This window comes from Otolemur garnettii, unplaced genomic scaffold (genome assembly GCF_000181295.1).
Source record: "Otolemur garnettii isolate 467f Iridium unplaced genomic scaffold, OtoGar3 scaffold00017, whole genome shotgun sequence".
NCBI classification, from domain to species: Eukaryota; Metazoa; Chordata; class Mammalia; order Primates; family Galagidae; genus Otolemur; species Otolemur garnettii.
In genome coordinates this window covers 23965828-23985352 of record NW_003852412.1, presented here as the reverse complement: position 1 = coordinate 23985352, position 19525 = coordinate 23965828, and the positions used below count along the sequence as shown (strand labels likewise).

The 19525-nt window shown below is 37.2% G+C and overlaps 1 protein-coding gene across 1 annotated transcript in view; it reads right to left on the bottom strand.

Annotated features, from left to right (window-relative positions):
- The window catches only part of ADGRV1 (adhesion G protein-coupled receptor V1), a 552089-nt gene that overhangs the window by 529235 nt on the left and 3329 nt on the right, over window positions 1-19525 (bottom strand). The window contains exons 2-4 of the mRNA XM_012802802.2: window positions 4815-5038; window positions 1808-1957; window positions 476-571 (exon numbers count right to left, since the gene is read on the bottom strand). Coding sequence (XP_012658256.2) covers window positions 476-571; window positions 1808-1957; window positions 4815-5038 — 470 coding nt within the window. The remainder of the gene's footprint in view (window positions 1-475; window positions 572-1807; window positions 1958-4814; window positions 5039-19525) is intronic.

Here is a 19525-nt window from a genome sequence, read left to right as displayed (position 1 = left end):
AGGTATCTTCAGATGTCTGCTATTCAATTCTAAGTTTACCATAGGTATCTTCAGATGTCTGCTATTCAATTCTAAGTTTACCATAAGTATCTTCAGTGCTCTTTCTCCCCTCCCCCTCACTCAAAACTTTCAGAAGAGTCAACAGACAATGCTTTCTTTATGTGGCATTTGGGGAAATCAAGCAAAAGGCACACTGGTTTGCACATCTGAGTTAGAGACTAGCCAAGGGAGGTAACTAAGGAGTCAAGGGAAATAATCAGCAGAAAGAGATTAGGAAAGAAAAATGAAGAAGCCTCTTCAACTTATTAATGCAAAAATCTTAGGTAGAACAAACGGGCATTCTACAGAACAAGGAACAGGGATGGACTTAAAGCAACTTTTATTTAAGTATCAAAACATGGATAACACTAGGTATTATCATGAAGAAAACCCCCAAAATTTAACAACCTCCATTATCATCAAATTATAACCATACCATATCAAAGGAAATAATTCCAAATGCATTGTCATTTGATAATATTGTCACAGTAACAGTCCTTGGCCATCCAAGCTTCACATTTGCTGAAGGTTTCTGAAACAAAAACCCCCAAAATAAAATAATAAATTAAAAATTAGAGGAAAAAATAGAATGTCACACTTTAATAGAATGTCTTCAAGGAATTATTCAGCATACGAATAAAAATACATACATACTTTTACTGCACAGATTTAAAAAAGCATGCTCAAATTAAGTCAACCTGGTCAGAAAGTTCCAAATGAAAATTTCTCACAAAAGTTTTGAAAACTATTTATCACTATTAATAATATATATAGTATTATTGTAAGTAATCAGCTAGTAATACTATATTGTAAATTATATTATAAATGCTATAATATTACTAATGTACCAGAATTAAGTATACAGTATAAAATTCCATTCAAACTGATTTTTCTTATAAAAGGTACTGAAACTTAGTTGTTTTATAAATCATAGAGCCAAATTAAATATATTAAATATTAAAGTTTTTTATTAAAATGAAGAGTTTTCTGAAACATTTCTATTGACATGTAACAACAATACAAAGGAATATGGAAAAAAGAGTGATTTACAAAAGCAAAACATACACGTGAAATTTACTATGTGTAGAATATAAATGTCTTAACTAAGAAAATGCCATGAAGGCTACGTTAACCAGTTTGATGAAAACATTTCAAATTGTATATAAAACATTGTACCCCATGATTGCATTAATGTACAGCTATGATTTAATTTTTAAAAAAAGCAAAACATAACTATTTAAGTATTTTCACAAAAATTGTGTCATACTGGCACTATCATAATGCTCATCAGAAAAATTAACTAGAATGGTGTTAGCAGTCATTGCCTCAACCTAATCAATCAAGCTATAAATTTCAATTAAATCTTAGGCTATTCAAGTTTTTTTCCCAGGGTACTCTAACTTATTCCAAGACACAGAGACCTTCGACTTTCATGCTTGCTTTTTTTACCCTTCTCCTTTGAACTCAGAAGTCAAGATCATTCTTTGTGCATCTGGTAACCGGAGAGTGATTAAACAAAAAGGAGCAAGAGGGAAGACAAGCCTTTCTAGAGCATCTGTAATCACAATTCCTAAGTAAGCTGAATGTATCCAAAACCTAGCTATAGAATCTTCTAAATAAGATTGTCAAAGGAATAATCAGAATGTGGAATTGTCCGAGAGGCTGTCAGTTTTGGCTTCTATAAAAATATTTTTATGGAGTTTATATAGAGTTTCAAGTGTTACAAGATTTTTATAAGTTTAAGGGTAAAGTGGGGAGAAGGACTTACCTGCAATGTTAAGTGAAAAATAAAAGTTTCATCAGGCTCTGGTAACTCATCATCACATACTGCTATGTACACTGTTCTGTTTGTTTCTCCAGCAGGTATAAAAGTTGCAGCATACGTGTCAAAAAAGTCACCAGTGTCTTCTCCATACAACTGTCAAATGCAAAATATAGATGGTTAATACTTAACCCAGTATTAGAACAAGCAAAACTAATGCTAATTGAGGCAACCAAGAGAAAAAGCATAAATCAAGTAGCACTGACATTTAGAGATAGGATACACAAAAATATAAACAATAAATATTAAACTAGTAAAAATTATCTTCAGAAATAAGCATAAAAATTATTCTATACAAAAGCATTTATTTATGCTGTGGAAGGAAAATAAATATGACAAAGTGAAGTAATAATTACTCGGGAACCTAAGGGCCAGGCACTGTGGCTCATACTTGCAATCCTAGAACTCTGGGGGACCGAGGTGGGGGAGATCGCCTGAGCTGGAGCAAGACCCCACCTCTAAAAACAGCCAGACATTGTGGCGGGCACCTATAGTCCCAAATACTCAGGAAGCTGAGGCAAGAAAATCACTTGAGCCCAAGGGTTTGAAGTTGCTGTGAGCTATGACCCCATAGCACTCAACCGAGGGTGACAAAGTAAGACTCTGTCTCAAATAAAAAGAAAGAAAGAAAGGATGTGAATTCTTGTTCTGCTTCTTGTTTGGTGTGGAGTGGACTAATAAGACAAATTGTAGCTAAAACGCTCACAAAATAGTGGTGCATACGCACAATGGAATATTATTCATCCATAAAAAATAATTAGATCCTGTCTTCTGCAGCAACGTGATGGACCTGGCAGACATTATGTTAAGTGAAATGAGCCAGGCACATAAAGAGAAATGTTGCATACTCTTACTCATATGTGAGAATTACAAAAGCAGATCTCGTGGAGAGTAGAATGGTGGTTAATAGAAGCTGGGAAGGGAAAGAGGGAAAAATGAAGAGACATTGGTTAGTGGATACAAAAATACATTTAGAGAGAAGGAATACATTCTAGTAGCCAATAGTACACCACGGAGTTTATATTTAACAAGAATTTATTGTATATTTCAAAATAGCTAGAAGAGATTAATCGTAACATTCCGACACAAAGATAAGATAAATGTTTGAAATGATGGATATCCCAATTACCTTCATTTGATCGTTACCCATCATATACAGTCATCAAAATATCACATGTACCAAAAAGTATGTACAACTACTGCATATAAAAAGAGGCGGAAATAGTCTGCCAAAAACTGTTTTACTTCCAATGATTTCCAGTTATTCCAATCATTTTATCAGTTTCAAAGAAATTGCTCTTTCCAAAATTTTCAACCTGAAGTTGTATTTATGTTCTCCCATAATTCCAATGAAGACCCGATTCTTTTAACATGCTAAACTTTTTATTCATTATAAACTTTTCTTTAGCTTTTTAAGATAGTATTCTGTAAAATCAGCATCAAATAAGATTCTTTGAGAATAAAATCCAAATGAGATGTCTTTCATCAAAATGAATAATTTAGCCACTAGGAAAAAAGGATTTAGTACAAAAGAAAACACATTTAAGGAAATTTTAGATAATTTCTAGTTTTTCTTTATAAAAATAAATTTTTAAATAGTTGAGAAATCCAAGTAAGTTGTCAAAGGTGTTGAAAAACCTATTATACCTTACTGAAGAAAATGACAGAGGCTTTTAGAAAAGCATTATCAAGAGCCACTAAAAAAAACAGGAACACAATGTAATCCAAACTATGAAAATCATTTAAAATGCAAAATGTGCAAAAATTAGCATATTTCAGTTACATCAGAATAACATTAACAACAGCAAAAATTAGAAAGAATCTCAGCAGAAACCAGATGAGAAATGATCAGGGAGCAATGGCAATATTGTCAAGAAAAGTTGTAAAATGAAAGAGCAATTACAAAAAACTATTAGGGCCAGGCAAGATGGCCCATACCTGTAACCCTAGCACCCTGGGAGGCCAAGGCAGGTAGATCACTTGAGCCCAGGAGTTGGAGATCAGCCTGAGCAAAAGCAAGACCCTGTCTCTACTAATAATAAAAAAGCTAGCCAGTCATTGTGGCAGATGCCTGTAGTCCCCAGTTACTCAGGAGGCTGAGGCAAAGCAAATCGCTTGAGCTCAAAAGTTTGAGGGTGCTATGAGGTACCATGATGCCGGCACTCCACCCAATAAACATACGTCATAAATTCAATAAAATCTAAAAGTAATGCACAAAATTACAATATTAGATTTGTTTCATAGGCAGTTTTTCTTCATTTTCTGTTTTCATAATGTTTCATAATATGTAACAATTCGACTTATTGCTTTAAATTTTATTTTTGCAAAAACAAAGATTCAAGTACTTTGAGCCTCAAATATAGAGATATCTTTAGTAGTCACATGACATTACTCTCTAGTTAAAACAGACTCATATACATGTATATGCCCACACAATCCATCCAATAACTAAACCATGCAAAAAAGACTAATCATAAACTCAACCTAACTTCTCCTTAAATTCATATAATTTCTCCCCAAATTCATATACTTAATTTCTCCCACCACATACTTATGTTCTCCAACATAACTAAGGTTTTTTTATTCCTACTGCTATTTTTCCACTTTTAAATGTTCCATATATTTTCTCTATACCACCCAACACTAGTAGATAATATGTGTGTATAGAGATATAGCTACAATGCAAATTACCCAAAATAAAATATTCTTGTTTTAAAATAAATATGTAACTTTGAAATAATCAGGCTATGTCTTTAAGATCCTCTTGGTACATGCACATGGCCTCCTTGGAGTACTCTATATACCTGTAATGCATAAATGGAATAGTGTAATCCACAAATCACTTACCACAGTAAAACTACTCAAAACCTCAAATAGAAAAAAAATTCTTGTCATTCAAAGTAAGAAATTTCATACCTATTTCAGTAAAAATAGAACTAGAGTCATTTCTTACCGACACAATCGCAGTAACATTTGCTGGCTCTCCTATCCTTTCAATGATAAGACGAATAACGGTTGTACTTGTTTCATTAACAACAAATTCTGTTTGTCCAGCAAACCTTATTTCTGTTTCTCCAGATATGAAAGAGGTAAGAAAAATTGAAAGAAGATTCACCAATAAAGATGCAGAGGGCATCCCTAAAAGAAAAAGAAAAAGAATTAATTCACAAAACAAATCTAACGTGTTTCCATTAGATTACGTTGTTTATGGATATAAATACAGTATGGAGAGTTAGAAAATGAGCAACTAACACCTAAATACATCAAATATTAAAGAGCCATTCCCGTCAAAATGTGTGATAACAGAAGTAAGTTATTACCAATTACTATCTATTCCTATAGTTGTTTTTATTTTTTCTTCTTTAGTTTCTATACCAAGATAATAGTTACAAATTAATTTATTAAATTTAGTTTACTAAAAATCTATTGACATACGCACCCTTTAAGAAAAACTTAAGCATCAACACAGAAATTCAGTGAAGTCTTATCTTTCCCCAAATGAAACGATGAAATACCAGCCAAAACCACAACAGTTGAAGCTAAAGCTTTAGCAATAAATTGATTTCTTCATTGGTGTCTATTTTTTCCTTAAATTTGTCTTATTTGAGAATTTTTTTAATTTTTCATTATTTCAAGAAAATGCTAATCTTTTCAAAGAGGTAAATTTCTAGGACTTAAAATCCCTTTCATTGTATTAGCTGAATACTAATACCACTTCTTAGAAAGTGTCCACATTGCTGAAAAATAAAATGTGACAAAGCGTCTACTCCTTCTTTCCCATAAGGTCTGTTTTCTTCATACAACAGTATGTGTGTTTATGAGTCAACAACATTGTTCCCACTTTGAGCACTGTGGGGTTCAAGCGCTTTCAAAAGCACAACAGTGCAGTGGCCTCCTGAAAGCTACGGCTGTTTTGTAATGCAGATGCACCTCTAAAAATGTGAACAATTTCTCTCACGGATCATTAAGATTCCAATGGATCTATGGGATCAGTCACACGAACGTAACAAGTTCATGTGTTTTAAAAAAGAGTTGCAGTATGTACTCCATGAGCCAAAATGCTTCCTATTAATCTTTACTTTGGCCAAGAAGTAATAAAATTTTCATGTACGTGGTATTTCCACATGGCTACACATGGCTTTATATTTAGTAATCACCAAACAGACAAGTTCTTGATATATTTTAGGGTTTAAACACAATTACCTCAGTTAAGTATATTCAAACAATGCAGTCTGAGATTGCTCAATAGGGTCTCACACGCCTGTGACTGCAAAATTCACAAACAGGGACGCAGAGTTCAAGCTCAGTCCAGGACCGAGACACAGGCCAACAGGGCAGAGGTTCTGAAGGCCCACCAGGACAGGACATTTTTGTACCTATACCTCTCTTCCAAGCAGTGCTGCCATGAGGCTAAGAAACTTGGAAGAAGAAATAAAACAGTTTTCCTTCACCAGCTGCACACACTTTTCTGCATTTTAACCCACAAGTGTTCACAGAAAGAAAGGAAATGGGAAAGATGAGAGAAACAGAAGGTGAAAAGCAGAGCAGGAGTGAGACAAACCAGGGAGCAGCTCTGAGCTGAGCCGAAGCTGACTGAAGACCTCTGGTAGAATTCTAAAGCCAGAACGACTCACACACCCCTGTACAAATAGTGGGAAGAAAGGCAGGAGGGGCCATGAAGAGAGCACAGAAGACGGGAGGGAGGAGGCGGCCACAGAGGGCTTGGACAGAAAGAAAAAGGTCAACTTTGGTCTACTGTGATTCTTGAGAGAAAAATCTCAAGTCCTTGAACAGGAGATGTGACAGGACCTGGAGTTGAGAGAAATAAGAAGATACCAAGGTGATAAAGAGCAAAAGTGAAATGAAGGAATCATCAACAACTAACAACAGTTCTCAAAATCTGTCCTGCATAAGAATCTCCTCGGGCATTTTCTGAAAAGGCTAATTCCCACCCCCAGAATTTCTGATCCAGTGGGTCTAGCCTGAAGCCCAGGATCACGCATTGAATAAGCAGCCCGGTGGATCCTGATGCACTTTGAAAAACATAGTCCCAGACTGTGAGGAACAGGATGAGAAATGTGTCCCACAGTGGACATACAAAAGGCCACATTTGTACTTGTAAATTAACCACTGAATTTTTCAATGTTATGTGTGCAAATTTCCTGATAGGTTTTACTACATATTCTGACACTGTATTTCAAGATCCCATGTATCATAAAGAAAGCCCATAATGACCTTTAGAAAGTAATCATAACATCGGGGCAGTCCCTGTGGCTCAAGGAGTAGGGTGCCAGCCCCATATGCCAGAGGTGGTGGGTTCAAACCCAGCCCCCGCCAAAAACTGCAAAAAAGAAAAAAAAGAAAGTAATCATAACATCAAAGGCTTATATAGAGCTGTTTTAAGTTTTTTATACAATTTAACGCATTTAATCTTCACAATATGTCTGTGAAGAAGGTGGCAGTACCATTAACCGCATTCTGTAGCTGAGGAAACTGAGGTACAGACAGGTTAGTTAACACATGTAGTGTTACTCAGCTAAAAGGGGGGGTTGACAGGATTGGAAGCGAAGAGACCAGCCCAGACTTTCTACCCAATAACCACATTACATTACCTCTTACTTTTTTTTCCCTATAAATACACAGCTCCATCTGAATAATATAATAGATCATTAATGATGCATATTTCCAAGCATTCAGATATTTTAAATTGATGCAGAATAACCAAAACTGCCATAAACTGCATAATTACGAACCTCTGAAAAGTTTGCACCTGATTATTCTGATACACATTACATTAATTTAAATGGCACTGCAGTCCTCTTCACTACTTTAAATATTTAACAGCATCCTTTAATGTCAGGACCAATGAATTCAAATGCTGCATTCTTACAGTCTCCCAGGCAATTAGAGTTCCAAGCTCTTATATTAAGTCAGTAAATTCATTTTAAATTGGTCTGCATCAGTGAGTTTTGAGATTACGCAAAATGAACAAACAAGCATGATTGGAAATGCCTCAAATTCTGTGACATCATTGATAATTGCCTCTCTTTGGCTGTCATCTTTTCACACTGTAAGAAAAGTTGTTGGGGGCAAAGTTGGCATTCAACAGAAATTAAAAGATGAAAAAAAGCTTTGAAAATGAAGTTCCCACTGAAGATAGGAGTAATTACACAATAGTGCTGAATAGTTTCTTTTTTAGAGTAAGTAGGTACACTTTCCTCTACAGTACTGAAAATCTAGTCTTTGGAATTCCCTTTTTTTTTTATTAAATTCAGAAGATGAGGCATTGACACAATACATAAGTTTTAAATCTACTTCAGGTAACTTTTTCTCTTATGAGTTTAATAAAAATTATACATGACCCATCAGACCACTCATTTTAAACTCAGCTATAAAATAATTTCACATGGTTACAGATCATAATGTACACAATTCAGACTCTGCCACCATCGTGAAAGAACAACTTCAGCCTCCCTGACGCAGTTCCTCCTCTCTGTAACTGCGTGATACTCCAATATGCAAACCCTCTCACTTCCAACTATCACCTATGTTCTGCTCACACCTCCCATGTTCACTCAGTATGATTCAAAGGAAATTAAAACTGTTTTGCCAATGGATCTCTTAATTCATCTCTTGTTAAGATGGTAAGTGATTTGGGTTACAATATTTTCATGCTTCTCATTTCCTTAATTATACTATAAGATTTTGAGAGAATCCTGATAATACATGGGTACCAAATCTGAAGTTCCTGGAATTCTAGTAATCATATTAAGTCCAGCCAACAAGTCACCTAATTGTGCACACAAATATTCAGATTTAAAATCTGAAATATGGCTTGGTGCCTGTGGCTCAAGTGGCTAAGGCGCCAGCCACATACACCTAAGGTGGCGGGTTTGAATCCAGCCCAGGCATGCCAAACAATGTGGGCTGCAACCAAAAAAAAATAGTCAGGCGTTGTGACGGGCGCCTGTGGTCCCAGCTACTTGGGAGGTGGAGGCAGGAGACTTGCTTGAGCCCAGGAGTTGGAGGTTGCTGTGAGCTGTGAGGCCACGGGCACTCTACCCAGGAGGACAGCTTGAGGCTCTGTCTCAAAAAAATAAAAATAAAAATAAAAAAATAAAATAAAATAAAATCTGAAATATACTAGAGTAGCTCTTGCATGTATAATGCAAAGGGGTTACTTTCAGAACAGAAGTTTAAAGTATGATCTGACACTTGTATTTTGAATACCTACTATACATCATAAAACGCCTTGTGCTAATCTCTGAGGACAAAAGATACTTAAAATATAATTGCTGTCTCCAGGACACTCACAGGGATGGGCACATGATTCAGATCAGGCCAATTAGAGTCAGGAAGACACACCCTGAGCCTTCTGCTCACACATGCAGATGTAAATCCCTCTACCACTGGACTGGAGGTTGTGATGATTGGGACCAGTTTCCTCTTTCCAATGTGGAAGTGACACCAACATAGTGCAAGACTGAGCCAAGAGGTGGTGAAGAGCCCCATCCTGATAATCAAGCTTAAGTTTCTGAATCCAGCTTTACCCTGAGCTTTGCAGTTACAGAAATAATAAATTATATTATGTGCTGTATCTGTTTGGGGCTGGATTTTCTGTCACTTTAAACATCAATATTTGTCCACCATTCCCCATTCTGTTAGATTGTGAATGTGTGTTAAGACACACCAGGTAGAGGATATCCCTCCTCCCACTCCAACATCAAATAGCATTAGCCTTCTCTAAGCATCTGTGAAACCACACAGGAGCTGTTTCCTGTCACCATGCAATTACCACCATACACACTCAGTCTAATATTTTCCCTGAACCTCAAACCTGGCAATGATTCTTAAGGAATTTTAAGACACAGAGACAAACCCAGGTGTTTTCAGAATAGAACACAGCAAGTCAGGAGTACACCATGTTGACTCGCTGTCCTAAAAAAGCTAATGCCCTTCTATTTGTCACCAAGGAACTCCAATATCATGCTTCTATAAATTAACCTGGCATTAATTCCTTCCTATTGCTTTTTTTAGGGTGCCCCTTTCTTCCTTTTTGAAAACCTACTGGAATTTTCCAACTTTATTCCTCACTTGGATTACTGAACCCATATACACATTAAATGTCATAAAACAGCATTCATCAACAAGAATGTGTCATAGTAACCTTGAATTCTAAATCCTATTTATCTAGGATAGTTACCTTCCTCCAATCTTGCCTCATTTTAATGGCTGCCTTAGGACATGTAGCAAGTGTGGCACACTCTGAGTAAACAGTAGTCTTCTATCTGAGGTCTCAATAACTACGTGGAATCAGAGTAGAATAAGGACCACCGTAAAATATAGAAATGAGAATCAAGACCCAACAGATGATAAAATAAATGAAAATATAAGAAAGCAATTGATTTTGAAGTAATTCATTTACATTAAAATGTTTCTTCAACTTGAAAGAAACTGTCTTTTTGAGTTTCAGAATGTTTATTCTGAAACAATTTACAATCACTATCAGTAATGGGACAAAGACTAAAAAGACAGACACAGTGTGGAAGGATGCAGTGACCGTCAGCTTAGCTTCTCCCTTGTCAATACTGTAACCAGTGTATTCCCACGGTGTGCCCACCAGGTAACTAACACGGAAAATATGATCCTAATGGAGCAGGGTTTTCAAGTTTAGAATTACTTGAATTCTATTATCCTTACTAAGGGGTGCTCTAAAACTATAGAATTACTCCTGTGGAACAAGAGAAGTTTCATCATTCATATCATCAATTATTCAGCCTCTAAGAATTCTTAATCTGTGTTATTTGTATTTGGCAAGTACTACAAAAAGTAAAATTGACCTCTTCTTCCATAATGAAACAGAATTTAAATTAGCAAACTTCAAGAAAAACAAAGTAAGCCAGAGGAAATGCTAATTATTTCCTCTAAATATGAAGGGGAGAGTCTCTTATTCAGACTATAGGTAACGTTATTATCTTTATTGTTATTTATTTTCAACTTTAAAGAATACATTTTGTTTTATACATCTTTAAATGGCTTATAGTATATGCATATGGCACAATATGAAAAAGGAACAAAAAGGTAAACAGTGAAAAGGAAGTCTGGCTCACAGTAATACCCACCAGCCATCTGCTGCTCCTACCCACAGGCAACCCCAGATAACAAATTCATCTGTATCTCTCAAGAGAGTCTGGGCATGTACATATATAGATGTATATGAACACCTGCAGAGGGGTATATACACATCTTTCCAAGATGTTAACAGAGGAACACCAGGCTTCCACGTAGACTTTCACATTAGGAGCACGGTTACTATCTCAGACACGTACCATCATCACTGTAAATCTCAACAATACAGTGATGGCTTCTGTTGTCTTTCACTGTGCCAGGGAAGGAAGGCACAGTATGGTAAGATGCACTTCTTAGTCCACATTCTGTCAAACCCACATCAATCAAAAGTGGTGTCCCTGTGCCTGGGGCTCACAGTCATCCTGGGATTCCCTTTGACCCGCTCCTGCGTTGCACCTCCTTTTCTCCAACCCCACGTTTTCTTCTTTCTTGGTTCACTTGGTTTATTCCCTTGTTCGGGTGGAGAACACACTCCAGTAACATCCAGAGAAAGCATGTGTAGAAATAAATGTTTTAGAGCTTGTATGTTAGAAATTAACATGACATTACTCTTTTACCTCGCTAATAGTTTCATCTGGTATAGAATTTCGAGTGAAAATAATTTTCTTTCAGAATTCGGAAAGCCTTGATTCACTGTCTGTAAGTCTCAGTGTTGCTGTTCAGACATCCAAAACCATCTTGATTCTGAACTGTTGTATGCGACCAGTTTTGCTTATTTGTGTTGTCCCCTCTGGAAGTTTCTTCTTATTGCACCCAAAGATACAACAAGGATGCATCTCGGAATTAGTTTACTTTTATCCAACTGTCTGAACACTCAGTGAGTTCCCTTCAATCTGACACTCATATTCTTCAGACCAGGGAAGTTTTCTTATATTACTTCCTAACAATTTCTGCCCCCACTCCATTTTCATTGATCTCTTAGCTAGAAGTCTTACTGTTTTATATTGATATTCTGAGACTGATTTTCTTATTTCCTTATCTTTTACTCTCTCATTTCCAGTATTCTGGTTTTTGCTCTGTTTTCTGATAATTGAATTTATCATTAAATTTCAATTCTCCTACCAATTTATTTTTATTTATGCTATCATCTTTTCAATTTTTAAGAATTTTTATATTAATTTACTACCTTTTTTAATCTCTGATTTTTTTTTAAGTTTTCTTTTGTATTTGTAATCTCTGTTACCTCTAAATTATTTTGTTATTTTTTCTGGAATCTATATTCTGTATGAGATTTCTGTAGGGCTCGGCGGCACCCATAGCACAGTGGTTACAACATCAGCCACATACACTGAGGCTGGCATATTCAAACCCAACTCAGACCAGCTAAGCAATAATGACAAATGCAACAGAAAAATAGCTGGGCAGTGTGGTGGGCACCTGTAGTCCCAGCTACTTAGGACGCTGAGCAAGAGAATCGCTTAAGCCCAAGAGTTTGAGGTTGCTGTAAGCTGTGATGCCACGGCACTCTACCAAGGATGACAAAGTGAGACTCTGTCTCAAAAAAAAAAAAAAAAGAAAGAAAGATGTCTTTAGATACCTGGTAATTCTTGGTCATCTGAATATGTTTAAAAATAAGACACTAAAATGATGACTGGATGTCCTTTATGTAAAAATCTGCATATCTGCATATGATTAAGAATAAGAGACCAAAATGATAATTAGAAGTTCTGAGCATGTGCAGGAGGTATGGGTTGTTAACTTTTGGTTAAATGGGTGAACTATTTATTAGAAAGTCCCAGTTTTAGTCGGGTGCAACGGCTCACACCTTTAATCCTAGCACTCTGGGAGGCCAAGGCAAGTGGATCACTTGAGCCTGTCAGGAGTTCAAGACCAGCCTGAGCAAAAGAGAGACCCTATCTCTACTAAAAAGAGAAACATTAGCCAGATATGATGGTAGGCACCTACAGACCCAGCAGCTCTGGAGGCTGAAGCAGGAGGAACACTTGAGTATAGGAGTTTGAGGTTGTTGTGAACTACAATAATACCATGGCACTGTACCCCAGGGCAATGGAGTGAGACTCTGTCTAAAAAAACAAAAGCAAAAAGAGAAAGCCCAGTTTTAGTTAATACCTTTAGCAAAGACTGTATTTGTAGGTTAATGGGGTTCTTCCATTCTCCCATCTACAGGGCACAGTTATAGTTACCAAGACTTCTGGTACCTAAGAGGTGGGAAAAATCTGGAGTCCCAGTATTCAGACATCATTTCAGGATTTTTTTTTTTATTCAGTCTTTCGTACATAGATCATAAATACATTTATGCCATTATATGATTCAATGTGATGATTACTTGTACAAATTGGAATGTTCACACCCTATTAAACAATATAGAGTCCCAGTATTCAGTCATCATATGGGCACTGAATCCCGTCTCCTTTGGGGAACCTCACCCTTAAACATGACTTACATCATCAGACAAGAGACCATGTTTTACCTTTTCTAGGTACATAATTTCTCACCCACCCAAAGTTATAGAGGTACCTGAATGCATAGAAGCCCGGCATCCCTCGGTTAACCAACAGAGTTTTGTTTCTCTCATTGCACTTGCCACATTTTGTATTTATCTTGTTACTTTCCTTAGAATAAAAGCACCTTCAAGACAATGACCTTGGCCACCTTGAACACTTGCTCCTACTGAGCACCGAGCACAGTCCTTGGTATATAATGGACCCTCATGACATGCTTATTCATGAGAAAATAAGCGAAGAAATAAATTAATCCATCTGCTTTAGAGAAATGGGAAGGCAGGAAAAAATGTGATGTAGGAAAAGAAAGCAAGAGCCCCTTAATCCTCACTTGCCTCACTTAGTTTTGTCAGGGCCAAATACAATTATCTTACTCTATACCTTGATTCCCACAGCATGGGCATAGACGTGAGTGTCATAGATACAGAACACTTCAAGAAAAGGTATCCAAAACTCGGACATAAGGCAAAAAATAGTGCATGGAATGACCTTTCAATATCATACAGGGCACACAACCATTCAAAATTTGAGAAGAACACTGTCAACCAACAATTATTTACTATTGATAAAAGATCGCAGACTTAGTGAAGTTAAATGTATATTGGAAAAAATTACCCTACATAGGTGTAAGTAATTTTTGTCAAGTGAAACAGATAATGCATAGGTATAGTTTCATTGCCTAGTAGGACATAAACCAGATTTATCTCTAACTTAGAATTCTTATTTTAACAATCCTTTATTAATTTTCTTATAAACCCTTTGTTCCCCATATGCTCTTTGAACACTTTATTAATTTCCTCATTAAGTAATGGGTTGAACAAAATCTTTGACATGTTCATTTTATATTTGTGTGGGACTCACATTCGTAAGCTTTCACAAAGTGTACTTTCACACAATAATCTTTTTATCTTTTTTCTCCAGAAGAGTACCCATGATAGGACAAATCACCCTGTTACACATCTGGACTTTGGTTCTACCAGAGCCAGTTCAGTGAGCAACAGTGTAATTTGGATAAATACTCCCCCAAAAGTGAAATTTCATTTAACACAAATGGGTAAGTAAATACTTGATCCAATACATAAAGTCATTTAACTCATATTGCTGGATTTGTGATTTCTATCTTCTTTCCAGAGTATTAGACCATGTACTCCCATTTACATGAATCACGAAGAAACAAATCACAAAAGCCATTCAGGCCACTCCTATGTGGACTACAGACGTCCACCAAGGAGACAGGAAGAACTCTGTAAAGAAGCTTCAGTTCCAGACCTCTGTGAGGTTCCAGAAAGTCATGGACTTCAGTTGTGCTTTCTCTATTCCACTTTTTCAAAGCACAAAATGAAAGTCTCACTACTCTAAATCTTTTGAGGTCAATTCAGAAGCAATAAAGTAAGCCAAGATCTGTTTGCATAGCTGATAAATCTGAGCAAATGAGTGTCCCTGGCAAGGAGTAGTTAGACACACTTGCCTTTTATTCCTTTGAGAAATAAGGCTTATATATTTAACTAAGTTTTCCTGAACTACCATTAGATGGCGCCCCTCTATCTGCAAAAACAATTAATAAGGAACAATTTCTCAGATTATGAAAAGAGGTCTTAGAACTTAAAGATAGATTTTTTGCTACCTGTAATTTTTCACAAATAAATATAATTTCATAATTCTACACAGATCATAGAGACAAAAATCATAAAAAGTGATGATACTGATCATTGAGATCTCACTGAAAACAGCTTTAACTAATTCTGGTCAAAGTTTTTTGTTTTTCTTAGGCCCTGAGAGTCAATTTTACCTAAAATAGGAAAAAATTCTTTTAAACACCTTCTCTGAGTTTTCTCTTCTGCGCCTCCCTACTGAGGGTAGTCTGATGTTACTCAAGGATCTAAGTGCCTTAATGAACTATTTGCACTTCTAGCAGGTAAGGAAGAGAGCAGAGGGGAAAGTTTCCGGTTCTAAACCCACAGGCCTACAGACAAGTGTTTTTCAGTCCAAAATGTTTCTGATACTATAAGATCACTTTTGCCAAGATTTAACCTTTGAAGATTTTACATTTTAAAAAATGTATTTCTCAGCTGGTCACACTGGCTAACTCCTGAAATCCTAGCACTCTGCGGGCTGAGGTGCATGGACTGCTTGAGTCTGAGACCAGCCCAAGCAAGAGCAAGATCCCCATCTCTACAAAAAATAGAGAAACTAGCTGGGCATTGCTACTTGGGAGGCTGAGGCAAGAGGATCACTCTCTGAACCCAAGAGACTGATGTTGCTATGAGTTGTCTCAAAAAAAAAAAAGAAAGAAAGAAAAAAGGTGAGATGTCTTTAAAAAAAAAAAAAAAAGGATTTCTTGATTATTTTTAAAAATTACCAGAATTGGTCAATGTGAGTCCACTTTTCTACATGGTATCAATTTTCTCTGGAGCTAAGCAGCAGCTGTATTTTAGACAAAGAATTTGCTCTTCCATACCCTCCATGTCTCCTCAGCCTACTGTCAAAGAGAAAAGTAACATATTATGTACATGTTATTTAAAGGTGGGAAAGCAGGCACAAGCATGTACATGCACACACACCAACCACCAGCCGCTGTCCATTGTAGGTCAATGGGAAGCATTCCTGGCAATGCCCATGCGAGAATCTTACCACAGACGCCATCAAGCCTCTAGCTACACACTCCAAACATCTCCTGAGGTGTTGAGCCCTCAGTCATCTACAGAGCAGAAGGCACTATCGGTCAAGAGTCAACCTTGGAGTCTAATCTAGGCTCTGCCATCTCCCAGCTGTGAGAGAAGTCACTTCAACTCTCTCAGCCTCAAGTTCACTCAACCATTAAAAGGAAATAAAAGGAACAGCTACAGCACTGGAGCAGTTGTGAAGTGCAGGGAAGGGAATTCACCCAGGTACGCTGTAAAATGCCAGGTTCTGGACTTCAAACCTTCAATTTCCACATTGTCGGTCAAGAAACAGAAAAAAACAGCTATGGGCATCCTGGACCGTTCTGTAGCTGGAACCCACCCAGTTCCCGCCTCTCTGCCCCTCACAGTCACATTAAAGTGAAAGAATATTTGAGGGGGATGGAAACACTGAGAACCTGGGGATATCTGACAGAAGCAATGAGATTTCTCATGGACTTCAAGGTCAGAAGGGAAACGAACTACTAGATTGTATTTGAAAGAACAAAACAGTGGGAGTCCTGATATTCCCAGACATCCTTCAAAACTGGATCCAGAGTATCAGCCGCCTTTACATACAATGACTGGCCACAAGAGTTCAGGGGAGTTTGCAGATGCCCACCCTCCCCTGCACCTATAATCCCAGAAAGGGAGAAGGGTACTTTTCAGAGCTAGAAAAAGAAGTTTGTATTCTATCTGCAATAGAATATGGCTCCTCCAAGTTCCAAAAAAGAAAAAATAACCTGTAGAAAAACAAGAGACCAAAAGGCCCCAAAAGTGTTTTGAGACGGAAACCACTGTCACAACTGCTCTCTGCCCAAGCACAGAACCATCTTCCAACTGAAACATCACAATTTTTTAACCACCTATCTTCTGCTGAAGCTACTGCATAACTCTCTATACTGATTTTTAAAATAAATGTTTATTAATCACCTTCATAATAAAACAGAAAACTTTATTCCAAATTGTAGGGGTACAGCACCCCATGCTCAGACACGGCAGTTAGCTTCATGTGCTCCCCATGGAAAATGGCTCTGAGATGCAATTCTTTTCTCTGAGGTCCTGTCTGCAGCCTGCAGAAATACAGAGATGCTCTCATAAAAGAATACCAGAGGGCCAGGCCTGGGTCACAGCCAGAAGCTTGAACACCTGTCCAGGCATTCAGCTGCTATCCTCTGCTCCTCTCCCATCATTAACATTATAATCCCTGGTTTTGTTTTAGAGAGAATTAGGCAAGCAAGAGCAGACTACCTGGCTCCCTTGTGTTTGAACCCCAAACAAAATCAATTGTATATGTATTCAGTAGCGATCATACTGAATTAGAATCTTACTGGCAGTTTCCTGATCTTACTTCACTTCTTTTTACCTGTATTGAATTCTTACTGAATGTTTGAGAGTATATAAGATAATCAGTAAAGTTAGGCAAAGTTGCTGTGCCGGAGAGAGCCTCAACCTCCCTTTTTGCCAATCATTCCGTCTGCGGTTTCCTTTCTCTGCGTCAAAGAACAGAGGGCTCTGGGGAACACTAACACCACATTTCTTAGTTTTTAACTTCATGCTCACTGTTCCAGGATCTCATTCTCATGTTCCTTAAATTTGATGACCTCAGCACTTTTGAGGGATACTAGTCAGGTATTACCATGTCCAGTAATTGGGATTTGTCTGATATCTTTCTCTTTTTTTTTTGCAGTTTTTGGCCAGGGCTGGGCTTGAACACACCACCTCCGGCATATGGGGTTAGCGCCCTACTCCTTTAGCCACAAGTGCTGCCCTGATATCTTTCTCATAATTAGAATGGGGTTGTGGCTTTGGGGGAAGACCAAAGAGGCAAAGTGATATTCTTATCACAACCTGTCAAAGGTGCATACTCTCAGTGTGACTTATCAATACTGATGCTGCGTAGATCACCCACCTGAGGTGGGAGCTGTCAGGGTTCTCCACTGCCACGTCATTCTTTTTTCTCCCAGGGCTGGGTTTGAACCCACCACCTCCGGCATATGGGCCGGCGCCCTATTCCTTTGAGCCACAGGTGCCACCCCACGTCATTCTTTTCCATATCATACTCTTTGAAGACAAGTGGCTATGTGCAGCATTCCTTTCCTCCCTCTCTCTTCAGAGAGTCTTATTGCTTTCCTATAAATCAATCAAGTTCACTTTTGTCTATCACCCACCTATTAAAAACAATACCAGGCATCAAACATTGTCTAGATATTGCATTGTAAATCTGTGTAACTTGGTAATGGAATCTAATTGGAAGATGAAGGGGTTACACATAACGGGAGTTTAATAGAATTAATGGAAGGCAGGTCATTACAACTTGATTATGGAGATGTGCTGACAAAGGTTAATTGGCAATTTCAGATTTTGCTCTTCAAATTCTCTGAAATTGTATGTATCCAAGCCCATTATTTCTTGTGTTAGTGAGACTGCTGATCATACACAATGTTGCAGGTTGTATAATACTTGCATGCCCTTCTCACTGTCCAAGCCTCCAGAAATTCCCAACTGACTACTGATTTTATTTCCTCAGTTTCTTCAAGCAATTGTAAAATCTCCAGCAACTTCACTTACAAACCATTTTCTAGCTATGAAGAGTCTAAACTGTTCACCAGAATTCAAACTAGTGGAGCAGTTGGTTACTCCCAATATTCACACTGAAGACAATGCAGCTTGGCTTATCAGCTATGCCCTTGGAGTACTCTTGACACTTACCAGGGGGACAATTTCAGATAGTCACTTACCCTCCTGAGTCTACATCTTCATCCATAAGATGAGGTCCCAAGACTGCTAACTTTATGTAATTATCTTGATTTGAAATTTACTTACCAAGTCCATAGTTTTTCTGTTTTCTAATTCACTGATTTCTTTCTTTATTCTGATTAGATTATTGTGGGGTTTTTTTTTTAAGATCTATAAATTAAAAACCAATTAAGCTTTGATCAATGCTTAGTCCTGGCCTAGAGATATGAGTTTATTGTAAGTATAGCTTTGGCTGCATCTCAGGTCTTGATAAACTGAATTCCTAAATTCTAAAAAGTTTGTTGCTGCAGATATTAGTTCCTCTTTAACACAAAGATTATTTAAAAGAGTTGAGTTTTACCTTGTTTCTAGGTGGAAACTAGGGAAAAATGAGGCCTTTTAAAAAAAATTTATCATTGTTTTCTATTTTTGCTTTAAAGAAGTAATCTCTCATTGCAATCTAGTCCTCACTTTCATTTATTAACTTCAACAGAAAACAGAATTATGTGAGCTTAACAATGATATGGAAAAAAATAAACTTTTTGTTCTGCAGTCTTCCCTACATTTTGTTAAAGTAAAGTAGCTTCTTTAAAGTGTTCACAATAACTAAATATGTGATATTTGGCTTTGCGCCTGTAGTAACAGTGGTTACGTTGCCAGCCACATACACCAAG